At 55.1% G+C, this 17229-nt stretch overlaps 3 protein-coding genes across 5 annotated transcripts; all 3 read left to right on the forward strand.

The window, feature by feature from the left end:
- Window positions 1-74: 74 nt before the first annotated feature.
- Map2k7 (mitogen-activated protein kinase kinase 7) lies at window positions 75-9217 on the forward strand. 2 transcript variants are annotated; one of them, XM_050127408.1, is made up of 12 exons: window positions 75-280; window positions 1970-2017; window positions 4680-4821; window positions 4928-4994; window positions 5111-5224; window positions 5319-5438; window positions 5570-5677; window positions 5785-5964; window positions 6054-6134; window positions 6220-6362; window positions 6868-6913; window positions 7019-9217. In XM_050127408.1, exons 1-12 carry the CDS (start codon window positions 157-159, stop codon window positions 7151-7153), a joined length of 1308 nt encoding a protein of 435 aa, XP_049983365.1. In that variant the 5' UTR covers window positions 75-156; the 3' UTR covers window positions 7154-9217. The 2 variants fall into 2 exon arrangements, with proteins under 2 accessions (XP_049983365.1, XP_049983366.1); XM_050127409.1 differs by lacking the exon at window positions 1970-2017 and having other exon boundaries at window positions 77-280.
- A 145-nt stretch (window positions 9218-9362) lies between these two features.
- Window positions 9363-12854, forward strand: Tgfbr3l (transforming growth factor beta receptor 3 like). Of its 2 annotated transcripts, XM_050127411.1 has the most exons (7): window positions 9363-9676; window positions 10508-10644; window positions 10723-11037; window positions 11558-11672; window positions 11758-11916; window positions 12151-12222; window positions 12628-12848. In XM_050127411.1, the coding sequence occupies exons 1-6, from the start codon at window positions 9607-9609 to the stop codon at window positions 12216-12218; spliced, it is 864 nt and encodes a 287-aa protein (XP_049983368.1). In that variant the 5' UTR covers window positions 9363-9606; the 3' UTR covers window positions 12219-12222; window positions 12628-12848. The 2 variants fall into 2 exon arrangements, with proteins under 2 accessions (XP_049983368.1, XP_049983367.1); XM_050127410.1 differs by having other exon boundaries at window positions 11758-12222; window positions 12628-12854.
- A 929-nt stretch (window positions 12855-13783) lies between these two features.
- Snapc2 (small nuclear RNA activating complex polypeptide 2) lies at window positions 13784-17090 on the forward strand. The gene is made up of 5 exons (XM_050127414.1): window positions 13784-14168; window positions 15171-15290; window positions 15422-15490; window positions 15870-16242; window positions 16341-17090. The coding sequence occupies exons 1-5, from the start codon at window positions 13986-13988 to the stop codon at window positions 16664-16666; spliced, it is 1071 nt and encodes a 356-aa protein (XP_049983371.1). The 5' UTR covers window positions 13784-13985; the 3' UTR covers window positions 16667-17090.
- The last annotated feature ends 139 nt before the right edge of the window (window positions 17091-17229 follow it).

Genomic DNA, 17229 nt, shown 5'->3' on the forward strand with positions numbered 1-17229 from the left:
CGCGGCGCTAACCACTCGCGGCAGGGCGGGCACACGCTGGGTTGGGCTGGGCAGGGCAGGACGGCGGCTCGGTGGGGTCATTGAGGCGCAGGCGCAGTGCGGTGTTTGTCTACCCCGGACTGACGGGCGGCCTGGCGGCGAGCGGCGGCGGGGAAGATGGCGGCGTCCTCCCTAGAGCAAAAGCTGTCCCGCCTGGAAGCCAAGCTGAAACAGGAGAACCGCGAGGCCCGGAGGAGAATCGACCTCAACCTGGATATTAGCCCCCAGCGGCCCAGGCCCAGTAAGCACGGCGGCGTGGGGGAGGGGGCGGGTGGGGCGGGGCGCGCTGTGTCAGGCCCCGCCCACCAGGCAGATCCCGCCCCCGCTTCCGGGGCGCTAGCTCTCCTCCCCTCTACTCCCCACCGCTGTCAGCTTGCAGAGAGAGAGAGAGGGTCACGGTGACCTGGGAGTCAGGTGGGCAGTCTCCAGGGCGACTTCCTCCCCACACGTACCGTGATCCTAGGGTTCACATCATGGGAGCTTAGCGACTGGGTCCCCTCACCCTGTGGACTGCTCCCAGTGCCTTGTCACCTATACCTAGCAGGCTATCAGACCCGAAGCCACCGAGACCACAGCCAAGTCTTTGAACCCTACAAACAGTTAGGTCTCTTTTGACCCAGTGGTTTCACTCTTGCTGTTTCTGGGACTGTCAAGAGGTCGTTCCCCCCCCCCCCCCCAGCACACATGTATACCCATCTGCCCTCTTAGGTCACTTGGCCTTTATTTACATCCAATCCTTGTTTGAATAGAGGAGTCTTCCATTTGATGGCTGCTCTAAGCCTGGAAGTCACTGGGCTCAGGGGACTGCCTCCTTCACACAGGGGCACCTCATACGTCTGTGGCCAGCTAACTTCAGTGTCGCTGTCTTCGTGTGTCCAGCCCTCTGGAAACACATAGCCGGCTCTCAGCCTGGCAGATTTTGTCTCCTGGCCTCAAGTGACTGCTAGTCCTGCAGACACCTGTGGCGGTGTAGATGTATCTAGCCTCGCCCAGCAGACACACAACTCCTTTCTTACGCTCCCATCTCTGGGCCTGCCCCCCCGACGTATGGTCCTGTACCAACAGCTGTTCCCCTTCTTTCTATACACACACCTAGTTTGTCACCATCATGACCACAGTTAGCGTCCTTGTTGTAGCCCAGATACCCTGTCCCCAAGTCTCTCTGCTGGGAGGAATTTGATTTTTCCTCCCTCCTCATCTACCCTGTGATCACTGCCTTGCCAGCCCTTTCTGTATCCCTCTTGATTGAGCAGAATGCCTTCTTTATACTCTGTGATACAATGTTTGGAGTATATTATTGTACTGTGGGTCACCTTGGTAAGAGGGGAAAGGCAGCTTCCCATAGCTGAGAATTCTGTCCACTCCCTGGTCACCTGGCCCAACCTTCACAGCCTGATCTTATCCCTGAATCCCTCTTCAGGGTTCCCGCCATCCTTCCCGCTTCTGGCCTGAGTCTGCCAGTTTTCCTTCCTTGGGGGGGGGGGGGGGGGGGGAGTTCTTTCAGTGTGTGGAGATACCGAGAAGTGTGGGTGCTTTTCACTGGATTCTGCCTGGGACCAGAAGCTGGGCCAAGCCTTGGAGGCCCCCTGCCGGACTCTGCAGAGCCATCTTTTCCAGCCCCAGTGTGGATGAGCCTGGGTTGGGTATGGGGTTCTAGGTACCCTAAGAGGTGTCTGTCCCTAGAACAGAGTGAGACCTGGTAAGGCTGGTGGCTGGCAGGCCCCAAGGAGCCCCCTGCAGGTGTCTGTGTCTGTCAGCTCCATGCCTTCCTCCCACCCTCTCATCTCTGTCGGTTTCTACCCATCTCTGCAGTGTGGTACCTTGCGCCTCCCCCTCCTCTTCATTATGATTTGGTTTCTTTTCTGTTGGACAAATCAGTTATTTCTGTTGTGATTTATCGTGGTTTTTTTTTCTTCCTTTCCCCATCCAGTTATTGTGATCACTCTAAGCCCTGCTCCTGCCCCGTCCCAGCGAGCAGGTACCAGCCTTTTTATCATTGCTGCTTGCATATCTGCACATTGACCTAACCGCTGCCCCTGCCGCAGAATACCATTCATCCCTGCCCCATGTTCTGTGTGTTCTGTCTCTTCATTCTCACTTTCTCTCTCTTCACTACTGCAGTGTGAGCCTGACCGCACTTCCTCTGTGTCTTCTAGCCTCCCCATTTCTTCTTTGACTCAATTTGGAACCTCCAGAGGATGAAATGGGCTCCCCTAATAAATGGGAGTCTGCTAGGTGGGCACACAAGGTTGTGTGTGTGTGTGTGTGTGTGTGTGTGTGTGTGTGAATAAGAAGGTGGGTAGAGGCAGGTGCACTGTTCCTATTCAGTCTATCACTATTGTGAAGTGAATGAGTGTCATGACTTATGGACTGTGTCTGCTCTCAGGACCCAGGAGCATAGCAGTAAGAAAAACAGACTGAGGCTGCAATAAGGGGTTCATCAGTGGACACTAAGCACATTCCTGATCCTATAGAATAGTCTAGTAGGGTGAGGGACTCTGCGTAGGGTCTCTCAGGGAAAGCTGGTGGAGGATACAGGATTTGAACAAAAGTGTCCCAGGAGGCTGCGGGAGGCAAGACTCCCCACCCCCAACACACACACACACACACACGCACGCACGCACGCACGCACGCAAGGACTCCATGCTAGGCAGTTGAGCTATGCTGATTCCAAGGTAAACACTGTCTTGTGTGTGTAAGAGAAAGAATACCTGTGTTAGCAGAGATGACTGTTGGTGGTCATGTGTTGTTCCCAGCTTGTGTGTATACATGGATGAGTGTGTGTGTGTGTGTGTGTGTGTTCCATACTTTTGGTGTACATGTGTGTACGAGTGTACCTGCACATGAGTATATGCATGTTGGTCTGGTAGCCTGAAAAGTGAGCATGTGTCCCTGTGATCCATCTTACTTTCTCTCATCCAATCATCCTCACTTCTTCCTCCTTCACTATTAAACTTACTGTACTAGCCAGGGCTGCCATGTGACTCGAACCCTTCTAACCTCTGTTCTCAGGGCCTGTGTATATTTTTCTCCTCTTTTCCACTCTAGCCCCATCAAATCCATGCTTCAGAGAGTGGGGCCAGCAGCCTCTTCCGTGGGTCTGAGGCAGCCTAAGAGGGCTTGACGGTCTGTGTAGGTAAGGGTGCTGGTAGGGTGTGGAGAGGGTAGAGGTATGGTCCTCACCCCAGAGAACTGAGGTGCCAGAGAAAGAAGGATCACAGGATTCCGTGAAGGTGGGCTGTGGACAGTTCCAGGAGCCTCTGGGTGCAGCTGGGGTCCCAACCACCAGGACTTAAAAAGGACCTGGATGTCAGCCCAGTGGTCTCTGCTAATTAATTACTGAGCCCAGCTCACCAAAAGCCTTTAGGTTGATTGTGGGGAAAAGAGGTAGTAAATTTAAGGGTATGGAGAAGTATATTAGAAAGCGGCAGGCCTTTAATACAACACTTGAGAAGCAGAGGCAGCCAGATCTGTGAGTTTGAGACCAACCTGGTCTACAGAGCGAGTTTCATTATAGCCAGAACTGTTACATAGAGAAACCCTGTCTTGAAAAACCAGACTCCAGGCCACCTGGGAAGTGATGTTTGAAGGATGCCCTGCTGATGCCCTGAGCTGAGTTAGCTGTAATCCTTCTAGGGCACTAGGACCCCTGAAGTATGAGAGGATCATGGAGGGCAGATACTTCCAGAAACCACAGGGGGCTTATAGCCCCTTTCACTAGACCCAGAACCCCTAGCTCTTTAAGGAACCTACTCTAAATGTCTCATGTTCTCTCTGGCTGTCTCTGCAGCATCTCCTCTGGACAGCTGGGTCCCAAGTCTTGGCTCTCTCTCTTTCTTTCTCCTGTCCCCCCACATCCTAACATTGCCCGCCCATCCTGGGGTGCCTGCTGCCTGCCCGCCGCCTGCCTGTAGCATGCCCGAGCCATCCGCATGCAGGCCGTTGGGAAGTACCAAGCTCCCCTCCGTGGCCCAGCATCTTCCACCTGCCCAGCCCAGCTAGTTCCCGGAAGAGCTTTGCTGTTTAGATTCCCATCAGTCCCTCCTCCCAAGAGCTCAGGCTTAGCCTGGGCTTCTGTTCCTGCCCCCCCCTTCCCAGTTCTGCAGGCCTGGTTGGGACATGCACAAATGAGCCAGCTGGCCAGAAGGTGGCCCTCCCTGACCTAGGAGTGGAATCTGGGGCAAGACAGCCTGAAATCAGAGTTCCATAGCTATTGGCTCTTGTTCGTCCACAGTGCAGTGTTGGTGGCCAGACCAGGTTCCAAGCTGATCCTGGTGGGCATTCTGTCCTCATGTGGTTCCCATGTGAGCACTGTGGCCCCGGGCCTGCTTTCTGGCACTGCTGGGTGAAGTTCTTGGCAGAGAGTCCCCCCATTTCTCTACAGTATGTACTTGAGGACAAACCCTCAGCTTCTGGGATCACCCCTCTCCCACCAGCCCATCCAATCTCCTTTCAGATCAAAGGGACAGAAGTGGTACCTTGAAGATACCCCAGGGGGTGGGGAAGGAGGCCCCAGCCAGCAGAGCAGGGGGCTGTGTCAGCCTGGCCAAAGGGATATGAGAGAGAAGATGAGAACCCCAACTCCTTCTAGACCAGCTAGATTCTAACTCCTTTCATGCCCCTGGTTTTTAACCCGCCAGCCCTGCAGCTCCCACTGGCCAATGATGGGGGCAGTCGCTCACCATCCTCAGAGAGCTCCCCACAGCACCCTACGCCGCCCTCCCGGCCCCGCCACATGCTGGGGCTCCCATCAACCTTGTTCACACCCCGCAGTATGGAGAGGTAAGCTGGCGGAGCAGGGCCAGCACAGGGCCCTCCTTGTGCTGGTCCATGGGAGGTGGGTGACATCTGTAGGTCCCTTCTGACTAGCTCCTATTTTGTTCTTCAGCATCGAGATTGACCAGAAGCTGCAGGAGATCATGAAGCAGACAGGGTACCTGACCATCGGAGGCCAGGTACTACCTCCCCATTGGCATCCTGGGGGCTGTGACAGGACCCAGGCAGGCTAGAGGTGGTGGGTGACAGGGGCAGAGGTTCTGGGGACCCTCCAGCTGCCTTGCTCTTCACCCAGCGTTATCAGGCAGAAATCAATGACTTGGAGAACCTGGGCGAGATGGGCAGCGGTACCTGTGGTCAGGTGTGGAAGATGCGCTTCCGGAAGACAGGCCACATCATTGCTGTCAAGGTGAGCCTTCCACACCCCAGTTCCAGGATGTATCCTGTACCCTTGCAGCCTGCCCAGCACTTGAAGCTCCCCTCCTGGCTGTCCCTCCTTTCAGCAAATGCGGCGCTCGGGGAACAAGGAAGAGAATAAGCGTATCCTGATGGACCTGGATGTGGTACTTAAGAGCCACGACTGCCCCTACATCGTTCAGTGCTTTGGCACCTTCATCACCAACGTGAGCACCCTGCCTGAGGGGCCAAGCCTTCTGCCCCATAGGTCCTACATGTCCCCAGGTACCAGATTGTGGTTAGGTTGGGGAGGAAAGCATGGCTGCCCCAAACCCTGTGTACCACCCTTCCTCTACAGACAGACGTCTTCATTGCCATGGAGCTCATGGGCACGTGTGCAGAGAAGTTGAAGAAACGAATGCAGGGCCCCATTCCAGAGCGAATCTTGGGCAAGATGACTGTGGCGGTGAGTGGCTAAGTCTGGGCTTGTGTGGCTAGGTGGTTGTCCCTGTGTTCTGTCATCCGTGTCCGTCCCCCCCACCCTTGACAGGTTTCTGAATCTCTGTCCTGCAGATTGTGAAGGCGCTGTACTATCTGAAAGAGAAGCATGGTGTCATCCACCGTGATGTCAAACCCTCCAACATTCTGCTAGACGAGCGGGGCCAGATCAAGCTCTGTGACTTTGGCATCAGTGGGCGCCTTGTTGACTCTAAGGCCAAAACACGGAGTGCTGGCTGTGCTGCCTACATGGCTGTGAGTAGGGCCCTGCTGGGTTTGACGAGGGGGACTGGGTGGGCTGGCCCTACCCTCAGCCTATATCTTCTTTCTCTCCCTCCTTGCAGCCTGAGCGCATTGACCCCCCAGACCCTACCAAGCCGGACTATGACATCCGAGCCGATGTGTGGAGCCTGGGCATATCATTGGTGTGTTGGTGCTCCTGTTCTGGGGCTTGGTGGGAAGGCAGGGATCTCTTACCTGCTGCTCCAGCAGTGCCTGTCACCTTCCCAGGTGGAGCTGGCAACGGGACAGTTTCCCTACAAGAACTGCAAGACAGACTTTGAGGTCCTTACCAAAGTCCTACAGGAAGAGCCTCCGCTCCTGCCTGGTCACATGGGCTTCTCAGGGGACTTCCAGTCATTCGTCAAAGACTGGTGAGCATGCCCACTCTGCCTACTTCTCTACTTTGGGATGTTCTTGGGATGTTCTGGAATGTCAGATGTCCTCGTGCTGCTGGGGAAAGGGGAAGGGATGAGATGGGCATGGGTACTCCATGACTAGAGGCTGTAGACAGGAACTAATTCTGGAGTCTTTGGATCTGGCCTAAGGGAACAGCTGGTCCTATGGGTGTCTGGTGTGGTTACCTAGGGCTTTGTTATGGAGGTTACGCAGGAAGACCACACTTGAGCCTTAACTTTCTCTTGTGTGAACCTCACATTCTGGTTCCAACTTCCCAGCTGGGTCTTCACCATGCTATCCTGGGCCAGGAGACTTTGTGGATCCCCAGCCTGGTGGAACCTGGCTGTGAGCAGCTGCTTCTGGCTGATCTGGAAGACTCCTTTTTCACTGGGGAGGGCCTGAGCACAGGTGCGCATCCAGGCACAGCCAGGCTCCACCTCCCTGACTATCTTTTCTCTTCTCTCCCTGCTCTTCGTCCAGCCTTACTAAAGATCACAGGAAGAGACCAAAGTATAATAAGCTACTTGTGAGTACCTAGCCCCTAACTCCCGCCACACGTGAAGTCCTCCCGGCCTCAGTTGCAGACCAGGAGGGCTGACTCCTCATGCTAAGCTAACTCCTGGGCCTACAGGAACACAGCTTCATCAAGCACTATGAGACACTCGAGGTGGATGTGGCGTCCTGGTTCAAGGACATCATGGCAAAGACCGAGTCTCCAAGGACTAGTGGAGTCCTGAGCCAACACCACCTGCCCTTCTTCAGGTAGCCTCACGGCAGCGGCCAGCCCCATAGGGGCCCAGGGGCATGGCCACAGGCCCCCCTTCCCACCTGGCCAATCCAGCTGCCCATCAGGGGACCTGGGACCTGGACGGCTGCCAAGGGCTGAGGACAGAAAGTAGGGGGTACCCATCCACCTCTGACTCCCTACCCACCAGCTGTGGACAGACGGGCATGCTGGTCCCTAATTCTTCCCACTCTGGGGTCAGCCAACTATGCGAACCCCACCCCACCCCGACAGACACTGTGAACAGAAGACAGCAGGCCATGAGCAGACTCGGTATTTATTCAATCATAACCTATGGGCTGGGGTGGCCCCTGGGGCAAAGAGAAAGCCCCTGTCCCTTTCCCCACACTCCCAGTGTCTGTCCCTCCACCTTCTCTCCCACATGCTTGCTCTCCATTTTCCCCTCTCCCCTTCCTCTCTAGCTCTGTCCCTTTCTGGTTTCCTGTCTCCCTCCCAGCCTCTGCCTCTCTCCTAGCCTAAGCCTGGGCGCAGCCGCTCCTGCCCCTCAGTGGAAGCCCCAGGTCCACCCAGGCCTCCTCAAGTCCTTGCTTTGTGGGCATTGTGACTGCAGCCAAATGGGTTGCTGTCTCTGTGTCTGTCTGTCTGTCTCTCTTTGATCTCAGGGGGTCCTTTTTGGAGTTTATTGTATTTTATTGTACTTGGTAGGGTGTGGGAGGGGGGCTTGTCCTCATGGGGTGTGTCGGTACCTTCAGAAACTTTTACCAAAGCAATGTTTAGCTGCTTGTGGTGGGCCCCCTCCTCTCCATTGCCCTCAGGCATTGGGGGGGTTGGACTGCTGGCTGCTCTTTGTCAGTTCTGGCGTAAGAGAGACCAGGCTTCATGGGGGACCCTCACATGGGACTGGGGACTGGTTACAGCCTGGGGTTGAGTAGAGGAGCTCAGGTGGTACAGAGGGAGACCACGGGGCCTCAGCCACACAGATGGCCTTCAGGAAAGGCGGTGGAGGAGTGCAGTGGAGAACAGCAGGGAGCAGGGAGCGAACTGGAGGGGTCAGTGACAGGAGTGCAGCCAGCCGAGGGCAGAAGGAGGGGTTCCAAAGAAGTCAGGGATTGAGAGTTAAGTAGATGTGGAGGTCTGCGCATGTGTGTCAGGGACGAGATGGACAGGCTTGAGTACAAGTGAGGCCAGGGTATTGGCATGTAAAGTGACCTACTCCCATTATGCCCTGAGCATCCTCCCTCAGCTCACCTAGAGCTGACCAGCTCCAACCCAGCATGTGGCCTGGAGTGGGCCAGATGTCTGTCCCATGGTTCTGCAATGGCCAGGACAGGGTGGGGTATGTTTCCTTTTTGTTGGTGATGCATGCAAATCAAGTGGACAAGAGAACAATATAGCAGAACAAAACGAAAAAATACTTTAAAACCACAAACAAAACCCAGCACCAAAGCTGAGAAACCTTGCTGGATGTAGCTGATGACGCAACTGTAGGCTTAGGTGACACTGTGGCTCTTAACTATCCTATTGACTCATCTTCATCCTATTCACACAATGCCGCATGGTTAAATTGCAATAGAAGTCATCTGCTCTGCCTGGGCAGGGCACCCTCTCTCCGTATCCCTTATGTGGGGAGGTGGAGTGAAGTAGGGGTAGGGTAACCAGCCTGGCCCCCACCCTTACCATTCTGAGGCTAGCTACCAGCATGGGCAGCCTTCATGGGTAGTTAGGTCACTTGGCTGGTCCTTGGGCCAGCACAGGCCCAAGACTGGGCCGCATGGTTTTATTTTTATTTAACTTTATTTTCTGTGTGTGTCTCTGTCTGTGTTCATCCCCCTCCAGTGTTAAGTGGGAGCCTGGGGGAGTCTCCCACTTCCCCACCTCTCCCAAATCCTCCCCTCTGTCACCAGCCATCCCTCTGGCCCAGGCAGAGTGGGTGTCGGGCAGGTAGGGACCTGGAGTGGCCTGGTCCTACCCTCTGGCCTATGGACTCCTCAGGCCACCAGTGTTGCTCTCTCCCTTTTGAAAACAAAATACCCTTGTTTGTAAATCCTTAGCGCTTGAGAATAAAACCCTTCCCTTTTCTTCTGAGTGTGGTGTCCTAAGAATGGTAGAATTTATAGAGATGCGGGAAGGGGTTGGGAGTTGGGCTTTTAGTGTGTGGCTAAACACTGCCTGTTTCGTGAGAAACAGTCAGGGCTGGAGCTGGGTGGGAGGTGATTGGAGTGACTGGGGGTATCAGGCTACTTTGTGAGGGGCCCCCTTTTCCTAGAAACTTCAGCACACCAAGAAGTCCTTATCCATGCAGGCCTTGAGCATGGGCTCGGATGTCAGCCCCTGCATCCTCCGCCCCCGCTCCCTGCTTCCCAGGGTGGCAGACTCACCAAGGCCAGGGCTGCCTACCCACATCTACAGGGCTGAGTACAGCCCAACCAGGTGCCTGCTGCTGGCCTGGAGCATTCCAGCCTGGATAGACCACCATGGTGGGCACCACACTCCTGCTCCTGGCCCTGCTCCCTGGGACCGCCACTGTGCTCAATGAACCACTTGGTATGTAGAGGCTGGCACGGGGTGGGGGCATCATGTCCCACTTCCCTATTGCTCCTCCTCAACTTAGTGTTGCATCTGGGTGTGTTGGGGGTGGTGTCATTCCCTTTCCTCAAAGTTCCTAACAACCAAGTGATGGCAAGGGCTGTGGGAATGGGGCCAGGTGTGCAAATCATTCTTGAGACACCCCCCAGCTAACTGCCACTTGACGGCAGTCATAGACCATGTTAGAGTGTGCACGTAAGTGCAAGCCTGGGTGAGCACAAGAGGCCATCCATCATCACCTGTTGGTGCTGTCCTCCATTTGTCTGGGGTCTTGGTTCTCTACTGAACAGAAATGCTCATTCCAGTTGCCTGTCTGGACTGAAGCTCAGCCTTCTAGGGAGGGTGCCCTCACACAGCAGATGTCAGCACCTACCTCTCCTCAGTGGCCAGTAGGTCATAATGGATCTCTTAGACACAAAGACAAGACTCTTGCTCCAAGACTTAGAGCAACCTGAACTGGGCAGAGAACCCTGACTTGCTCTTATCCATCTGAACTCCATCCAGTGCAAATGCTGGTCAACCCCATGGGTCACCAAATCCCCATCCCTTTTTTTTGCATGTGGCAAAAGAGGTCAGAAAAGGAAGGAGCACAGCTCTGTGTGGGGTTTTGACTCCTAGGCAGTGATATCACTAGAGAGCACATGGTAGTAACTTGGAGAGAATTTGGCACACAGCTGAGCAGGGATAAAAAGACCACCTGCAATGCGTTACTATTCCAAGAGAAGTAAGGGCTGGAGGTGGAAGCCCTACCCTAGAAGGAATGCGTCCTCGCTCTATGCTCCGTTTCAGCACTCCCGTTCCCTGGGGCACCTGGCCCCTGGCTGCGCAGACCCCTTTTCAGTCTGGATTTATCAGACACAGAGGATTCATTCCCTCGCCGCACTGGACCACTGGAGGTTCCAGCCGACAGCCATGTGTTTGTGCAGGTGCGGGCGCCTGAAACACCGAGGGTGGGTGGGGATAAATGGGGACCGGTCAACCTTGATGGCGCGTTGGTTCCTTAGGCGGCTCTGGCCCGTCCTTCACCGAGATGGGGCCTGGCCCTGCACCGCTGCTCCCTAACGCCTTCCTCACGCCCGGCCCTGGGGCCTGCTCTGGTGCTTCTACGTGGGGGCTGCCCCGCCGACGCCTCTGTCAGCTTTTCACCACCTCCATACCCGGATGCTGCTCGCCCCGCACGCTTCAGCTTCCGCCTGCGCCCGGTATTCAACGCCTCAGTGCAGTTCTTGCACTGCCAGATAAGCCGTTGCCGTCGCAGCCAGCGCCACCGGGCTGTCCGCCAGACACCAACGCCTCTGACCCCGCCGGCGCCTCCGCAGGTGCGCTTGCAGAGGGAGTAATCTCAGCACCGGAGGAAGACTCTGTAGTTAGTCACTAGCGGTTCTGGCAGCTGCGGGAAGAACTCTACCAGGTTTAGGGACCTGGGAGGCAGAGTGCTTTATGGTCTGTGTTCCTTTTAGGATGGGTACTGGGTACCGAGCTACCCCCTCATGGATCTACCTGCATGGGGACTCTCCAGGAGACAGAAAATAACACAGCCTCAGGCTCTGGGATCCTTGGGTGGGAATCTGGAGTTCTTTTAGGACTGGAAGACTGGATGCAGAAAACTGACACGTCCAAAGCCCTGATTTGCGTGCCTCACTTGGGACCTAGCGACTGGCATAGGGGGTGTTCTAGGGCTGAAACCACTTCTCTGTTTAGGGCTTGGGCCCGGGAGTCCTGTGGTGACCTCCTAGCTCTAATGGAGAGCTGGAAGTTTAAGTCCATCTTAGGAGCTCTGGAGGACCAGACCCAGAATCACCAAGGCCCTGACGTCTGGTTTCTTCCCTCCCAACCCAGTGTCTGCCTCAGGATGAGGCATGCACGGGCAGCGGTGAGAGCCTTGGTACCGACAGCCCGCTCCTGCACACTCTGACGCAGCCCATCGTGGTCACAGTACCTCGTCCGCCCCCTAGTAAGCTCGCAAGCGGCCCTGGAACTCGGGTGGTAAACACAACTAGGTCCAGGGCCTGGTCTCAGCCTTGTGCACATCCCCATAGGGCCGTCCAAGAGCATCCCAGGCAGGGCCGTGCGCCCCGAGCCGTCCGCTCCAGCCGCTGCAGCCTTGGAGCCGGCACCAGTGGTGGCGTTGGTGTTAGCGGCATTCGTGCTGGGTGCTGCGCTAGCTGCAGGGCTCGGTCTCGTCTGCGCGCACTCAGGTACCGACTTCTGTCCCGCCAGAACCCCACACCTATTTCCACACATCCAGACAGCCTACTCCCCCATACAACCCCCACCCCCCACCCCCCTACATCCTGCGCGCCACAACGGCGAACTTCTCTCTCGGATCTGGCCCTCAGGGCTAGTCCACCTGCGGCAGCTCCCACTAGGGGGCGCGCTCACCCTGGCACAGCGCACAGGCAACCCCTATTCTAGCCCGCTTCTTATTTCAGCACCTCCAGCCCCTGGCCAGCCTCTTAGAGCTTCGCCCAGCGGCCCTCAGCTCCAGAGGCCCTCGTAGGAAGGTAAGCACAGAGTGCGAAGAGAGGTGATGGTAAGGGTCCTTCACAGCCCTTACTCACTGGGCTCCAAATAGTTTGAATATTCATTTAGTCTTTTGAACAACCTTCAGGCGGCTACTTTTACCGTTTCCATCAGAGATTTTCTTTAAATAAAACAAAACACAGCACTTTTTATGAGGTTAAGTAACCTGTCAAGGTGGAGCTGGAAATTGAATGTGGGGCACGGGGTTACCAGCAGTGAAGAAAGGGGGTCTTTAAGACTTGAACAGGCACTAGGTAAGAGTTAGGAATAAGACACAGTTCCTAGTCTCACACCGGTGCATAGACTGATGGAGGAAGCCAATGTCTGCTGGGAAAATGTTGTGACCCGAGAGGTGATCTCCCACGCTGAGTCTCTGCCTCCTCTAGAGATGCCACAACCTGGTGAAGTCCTCCGATGCATCCAGTCATGGATTCAGAACCTTTTGGGAGGACTTCTGCAAGTCTCTCCTCCATCTCCCCCATCTTGTCTTTACTCCCCTGGTTCAAAATAAATTGCTGACCTGCCTGCTAATGTTCAGTGTAATCAATATGCTCCCACGGATAGGGGGCAGGGAGGGCAGGAAAGGGAGGCTCCAGGCTGTGCCTTGGGACCAGAACTTGGGGATATTTGTGGCCGGGAAAGATTTAGATTGAAGGGGTGCAACTCCAATCCCCATGAACACATACACCCAGGGAGTCAGGAGCCATTTGCCTGGAACAGAAAATAACCCCCAAACTTGGCCAGCTTGAGTTTAAATTAAACTCTGCTTTGGTCCTCCATTCCAAGAGCTCACTTGCTCCTTCGCTCTTCCCCAGGTCGGACCTTTGCTCTACTACCATCCCCAGACCCTACCTTCATTCAGGTCTCTGTACCCCTCGACTCCCCCCTGCTCAAACTCCCCCCTTCTCTGCACTTAAGCAACAATGGAATTTCCAGATCTAGTTTACCAATGAGGAAACGGAGGCTCAGCAATACCAATCAGTCTTCACCAAAGTCTCCAGGGCTGTCTACCCCCATAACCCAGACTTATTTTTCTTTCAAGCTAGACTCTCACTAGGTAGCCCAAGCTAACCTCAAACTCAACGGTCTTCCCGTCTCAGCCTCCCAAATGCTGGGATTACTCGTTACTCCTCATTACTCCTGGCAAGCCAGGGTTGGTTGGTTTGTTTAGATTTCTGTGTGCAAGTGTTTTGTCTGCACGCATGTATGTGCACCATACGCGTACCTGGTGTTTGGGGAGGTGAGAAGAGGGCGTCGGATGCCTTGAAACTACAATTGGTTGGTGCTAGGAATCAAACTCTTGACAATCAAACTCTTGTCATCTACAAGAACAGCAAGTGAGCCAGGTGTAGAGGTGTATGCTTTTAAATCCAGCATTCGGGAAGAGCTCCATGAGTTTGAGGCCAGCCTGTCTGCACATCGATATCCAGGCCACCAGGGCTACCCTGCCTCACAAAGGACAAGCCCAGGTTTTTTAGGGCAACAGCCCACTCCTCTATGAAAAGCAAAGCACATCGTACGTATTTCACGGGTTGGATCAGGAATATAGGGTCTAAAGTTTTGACTCCAGCTCATGAGTGATATAAAACGCAAATAAAATCCGGGGATCCTCCTCCAGAGCCAGTCCTTCAGCTCACAAACGCGAGCCACGCCCCCATCCGCTAAGTCTTCCGGTAGCGCCTTTTCAGACCTTCGCGGCCTCCGTAGCCCCGCCCACCAGGAAAGGGCGCTCTAGAGTTCCGGCATGAAGCCACCACAGCGACAGCGGAAGGTCCCGGCCCGCTACCTAAGTGAGGCTGCCGGCCCCACGGCTTGGAGCCCCCGCGAGATGCGACATCTACTGAGACTTCTTCAGGCTCGGCGGGACCAGCCGGAGCCAGACGCCGCGGAGCTGGCCAAGGAGCTGCGGGGCCGCAGTGAGGCCGAGGTGGTGTCCCGGGGCTGGGGGCTGGGCCAGGGAGCCCGGTGGCCTTGCTGAGCCCGAGCGGGCCTGGAGGGTGGAGCTTGGGGCGGGACCGCGAGTGGGGTGTGGGGCGGGGTTGTGGTGGGTGGCGCTTTGGAGCCGACCTAGGTTTACCTAAGGGGCCTGCTAACGAGGCGCGGTGAAGCTTAGGGTGAGGGGAGCTTAGGAATAGATCTCGGACGGCACGCTACTGGATTGTGGGTCTGTACGTAAGTGAAACAAAAACAGTGGAGCTTCTGAGTGGTGGTGGTGCACGCCTTTAATCCCTGCACTCGGCAGGCAGAGGCACGAGGATTTTAGTAAATTCGAGGTCAGCCTAGTCTATGGAGCTAGTTCTAGGATAGCCAGGGCTACTAAGAGAAACTGTGTTTCGAAAAGGGAGAGAGGGGGAGGGAGGAATGGAGAGAGAGAGAGGGAGGGAAGGAGGGAGGGAGACGTGTGTGGGCGGGAGAATCAAAGGGCTAAGCAGAGCGGGGTGGAGGTAGTGGAAGTGAGGCTGGAGACTGGGTTAAGGTGGAGTTGGTAGCCAGGTGTGTTGGCATATGCCTCTATTCCCAGCACTGGTAGACCTCTGAGTTCAAGGCTAGCCCGGTCTACATAATTCCAGGACAGACAATGCTATATAAATCTCAACCAAACAAAAAAGGTGAAGCTGGACAAGACCAAAGTTAATATGACATGAGAGTTCAGGAAGTGGGGTGGAGTGGAAGTGAATTGGTTAGTTCTCATTATCAGAGCAAGCTGTAGCCCCAGGAAGGAGTTCTCAAGAATAGACCTGGCTTTTACATTTTCATTAGGATAGCTGTTCACACTCTGGGGCCTTGGCTTGAGTCCCAGTAGTTTCGGGAATGTGCAGCGTTGGGCTGGTCCGGGATAGGGAACAGTAGCAGTTCCTGAAATAAGCAAGGCAATAGACTGGTCTTGCCTCTGTTTCTGAACTCACAGAAAGCTTGTCCTCCTCCCCAGATCTGCCGATTTATCCAGCAGCTCAAAGGCCGTGTGGTTCGTGAAGCCATTCGAAAGGTGCACCCAGGTGGCCCAGAGGGACTAAGGCGGCAAAAAGCTCAGCTTCCAGCCCCCATAGAGGTAAGGCAGGAGGGTAAGGCGAGGGCTGCCCAAGGCTGGCCCCTGAAGGAGGAATTCAAGGAAGGGCAAAGCTTGAAAGACTCCTGGGGGCTGGTCCCTAGACTGACCATGTGTCTGCTGGCTTCACCCAGGTATGGATGGATCTTGCTGAGAAACTAACAGGCCCGCTAGAGGAAGCCCTGACTGCAGCTTTCTCCCAGGTACACCCACTGATCCTTGGCAGGTCAAAGGCATTTATTACAGGACACAGGAGTGGGTATGGCCCAGTGGTAGAAAGCCACTGGGTTTAGTCAAGCAATGGTGTTGTAAATAATCTCCAAACTTGAAGGAGTAGAGAATTGCCAGTGAGTTCCAGGCTTCTCCTGCCCCTACCCAAAAAGGGAAATAAAGAAAAATGTAGATCTGGATCCTGGGCCTTTTCTGTTGCCACACCCAGTAACTCTTGTCCAGGGCCATCTCTTGGGTGGGTCACCCTCAGAATGGCCAGGAGGATTTGGGGAATGGGTAGAGGTGGAGGGTTTATTCTAGCCTAGCAGGCCAATGGAAGATGAAGGCCTTCCCACTTCCCTTGCTGCGTAGGTGCTCACCATTGCTGCTGCAGAACCGATCAGCCTCCTGCACTCCAAGCCAAGCAAGCCCACGAAGGCCTGTGGAAAGCCACTGCTGTTCTTGAGTGCCCAAGGAGGGCAGAAGAATCCTGGCCTTGAAGCCTCTGGGTCTGCCCCTGTAACTGCTGACTCCACTCCTGAGACCTCTGTTCCTGTCCCTAAGGCCTCTGATCCCAACCCTGAGACCCTTGGCCTTGCCTCTGAGGTCACTGTCTCTGATACCCCAACCAAATCCCTGGCTGGCCCCTCCACAGAGAAAGACTACGCTGTGGACTTTGAGAAGATCTACAAATACCTGTCCTTCTCCTCCAGAAATGGCCATGGCCCTGAGCTCTCAGCAGCTGGTAAGAGGAACTGGGGAGGAGAGGGGCTATAATGGGGCGGGGGCTTGGGGTGCAGGGTCATACCTTGTCCTCTCATTCTTCCCCTTTCCTTCTATCAGAGTCAGCTGTGGTCCTTGACCTGATCACGTCACTTCCAGAGGAGCTGTCCCATCTGCCTTGCACAGCCCTGGTGGAACATATGACCAAAACATATGCTCGACTGATGGCCCCCCAGACCTCTCTCCCTAGCGGGAAGAGCCCCAGGCTGGGGAATGAAGAAAGAGAGACTGGCTCCAAGGAGCCCGAGGAGCCTGACCGAGCCAGTCCTCAGGCCTCTGAGCCCATAGAACAGAGGCCGGCCTGGCAAGCAGTTGGGATCTGCCCATTGAACCCATTCCTGGTACCCCTGGAGCTATTGGGTCAGGTACCCACCCCTGCGAGGTGAGGGATACAGAAGACCAGATGTGCTGACTTTGCTTGGAGCTTCAGTCCAACACAGCTGGTACTGGGTGGCCATGACGATGATTGTGGAAGTCCCTGACATGGTGTCCAGCCACAGGCTAAGTCTTCAGATGTTGCACACACCAGCAGCCTCAGAAAGGGAAGTACAGTTGTCATGGATGGAGATAAGGAACTCTGCACAAAGGCAGAATTCCTGGACAGACAGATAGGGCTGGTTTCACTAGCCCAATTGTATGCCTTGTTGTCTGCTGTGGGTACCACAACAGCATCATCTGTTTCATGGATATGCTCTCCTCAACCTGGGCTTGCATTTGGATCCCCCCACCTCAGCTGACCACCATACACTTCTCTTCACCCTTTCCTGGGGTGTCCTGTAACTCTCAATAAAGCTGTCATCTTAGTAGCCAGCTATGTGTGCTCTTTGCCCTGTGACAAAAATGGGATCAGGGGCTCTGAAATGACAGTTTGGGAGCTGGAGCAAGATGCCAGGGAAGAGAGTACCATTCCTAGCAAAAGCTAGTGCCCGGGCTGGTGAGATAGTTCCAG

The sequence above is a fragment of the Alexandromys fortis genome, unplaced genomic scaffold, assembly GCF_014885135.2.
Source record: "Alexandromys fortis isolate MF-2015 unplaced genomic scaffold, M_Fortis_MF-2015_v1.1 scaffold_271, whole genome shotgun sequence".
NCBI classification, from domain to species: Eukaryota; Metazoa; Chordata; class Mammalia; order Rodentia; family Cricetidae; genus Alexandromys; species Alexandromys fortis.

Excerpts from the sequence above, each read along its gene's own strand:
- Snapc2 (XM_050127414.1), top strand. The coding sequence starts at position 13,986 with ATGAAGCCACCACAGCGACAGCGGAAGGTCCCGGCCCGCTACCTAAGT. Across the intron at positions 15,291-15,421 it reads AGCTTCCAGCCCCCATAGAG|GTATGGATGGATCTTGCTGA; the intron begins GTAAGGCAGGAG and ends GGCTTCACCCAG. Across the intron at positions 15,491-15,869 it reads TGACTGCAGCTTTCTCCCAG|GTGCTCACCATTGCTGCTGC; the intron begins GTACACCCACTG and ends CTTGCTGCGTAG.
- Map2k7 (XM_050127408.1), top strand. The coding sequence starts at position 157 with ATGGCGGCGTCCTCCCTAGAGCAAAAGCTGTCCCGCCTGGAAGCCAAG. Across the intron at positions 4,995-5,110 it reads ACCTGACCATCGGAGGCCAG|CGTTATCAGGCAGAAATCAA; the intron begins GTACTACCTCCC and ends CTCTTCACCCAG. Across the intron at positions 5,225-5,318 it reads GCCACATCATTGCTGTCAAG|CAAATGCGGCGCTCGGGGAA; the intron begins GTGAGCCTTCCA and ends CCCTCCTTTCAG.
- Tgfbr3l (XM_050127410.1), top strand. The coding sequence starts at position 9,607 with ATGGTGGGCACCACACTCCTGCTCCTGGCCCTGCTCCCTGGGACCGCC. Across the intron at positions 10,645-10,722 it reads ACAGCCATGTGTTTGTGCAG|GCGGCTCTGGCCCGTCCTTC; the intron begins GTGCGGGCGCCT and ends TTGGTTCCTTAG. Across the intron at positions 11,038-11,557 it reads CCCCGCCGGCGCCTCCGCAG|TGTCTGCCTCAGGATGAGGC; the intron begins GTGCGCTTGCAG and ends CTCCCAACCCAG.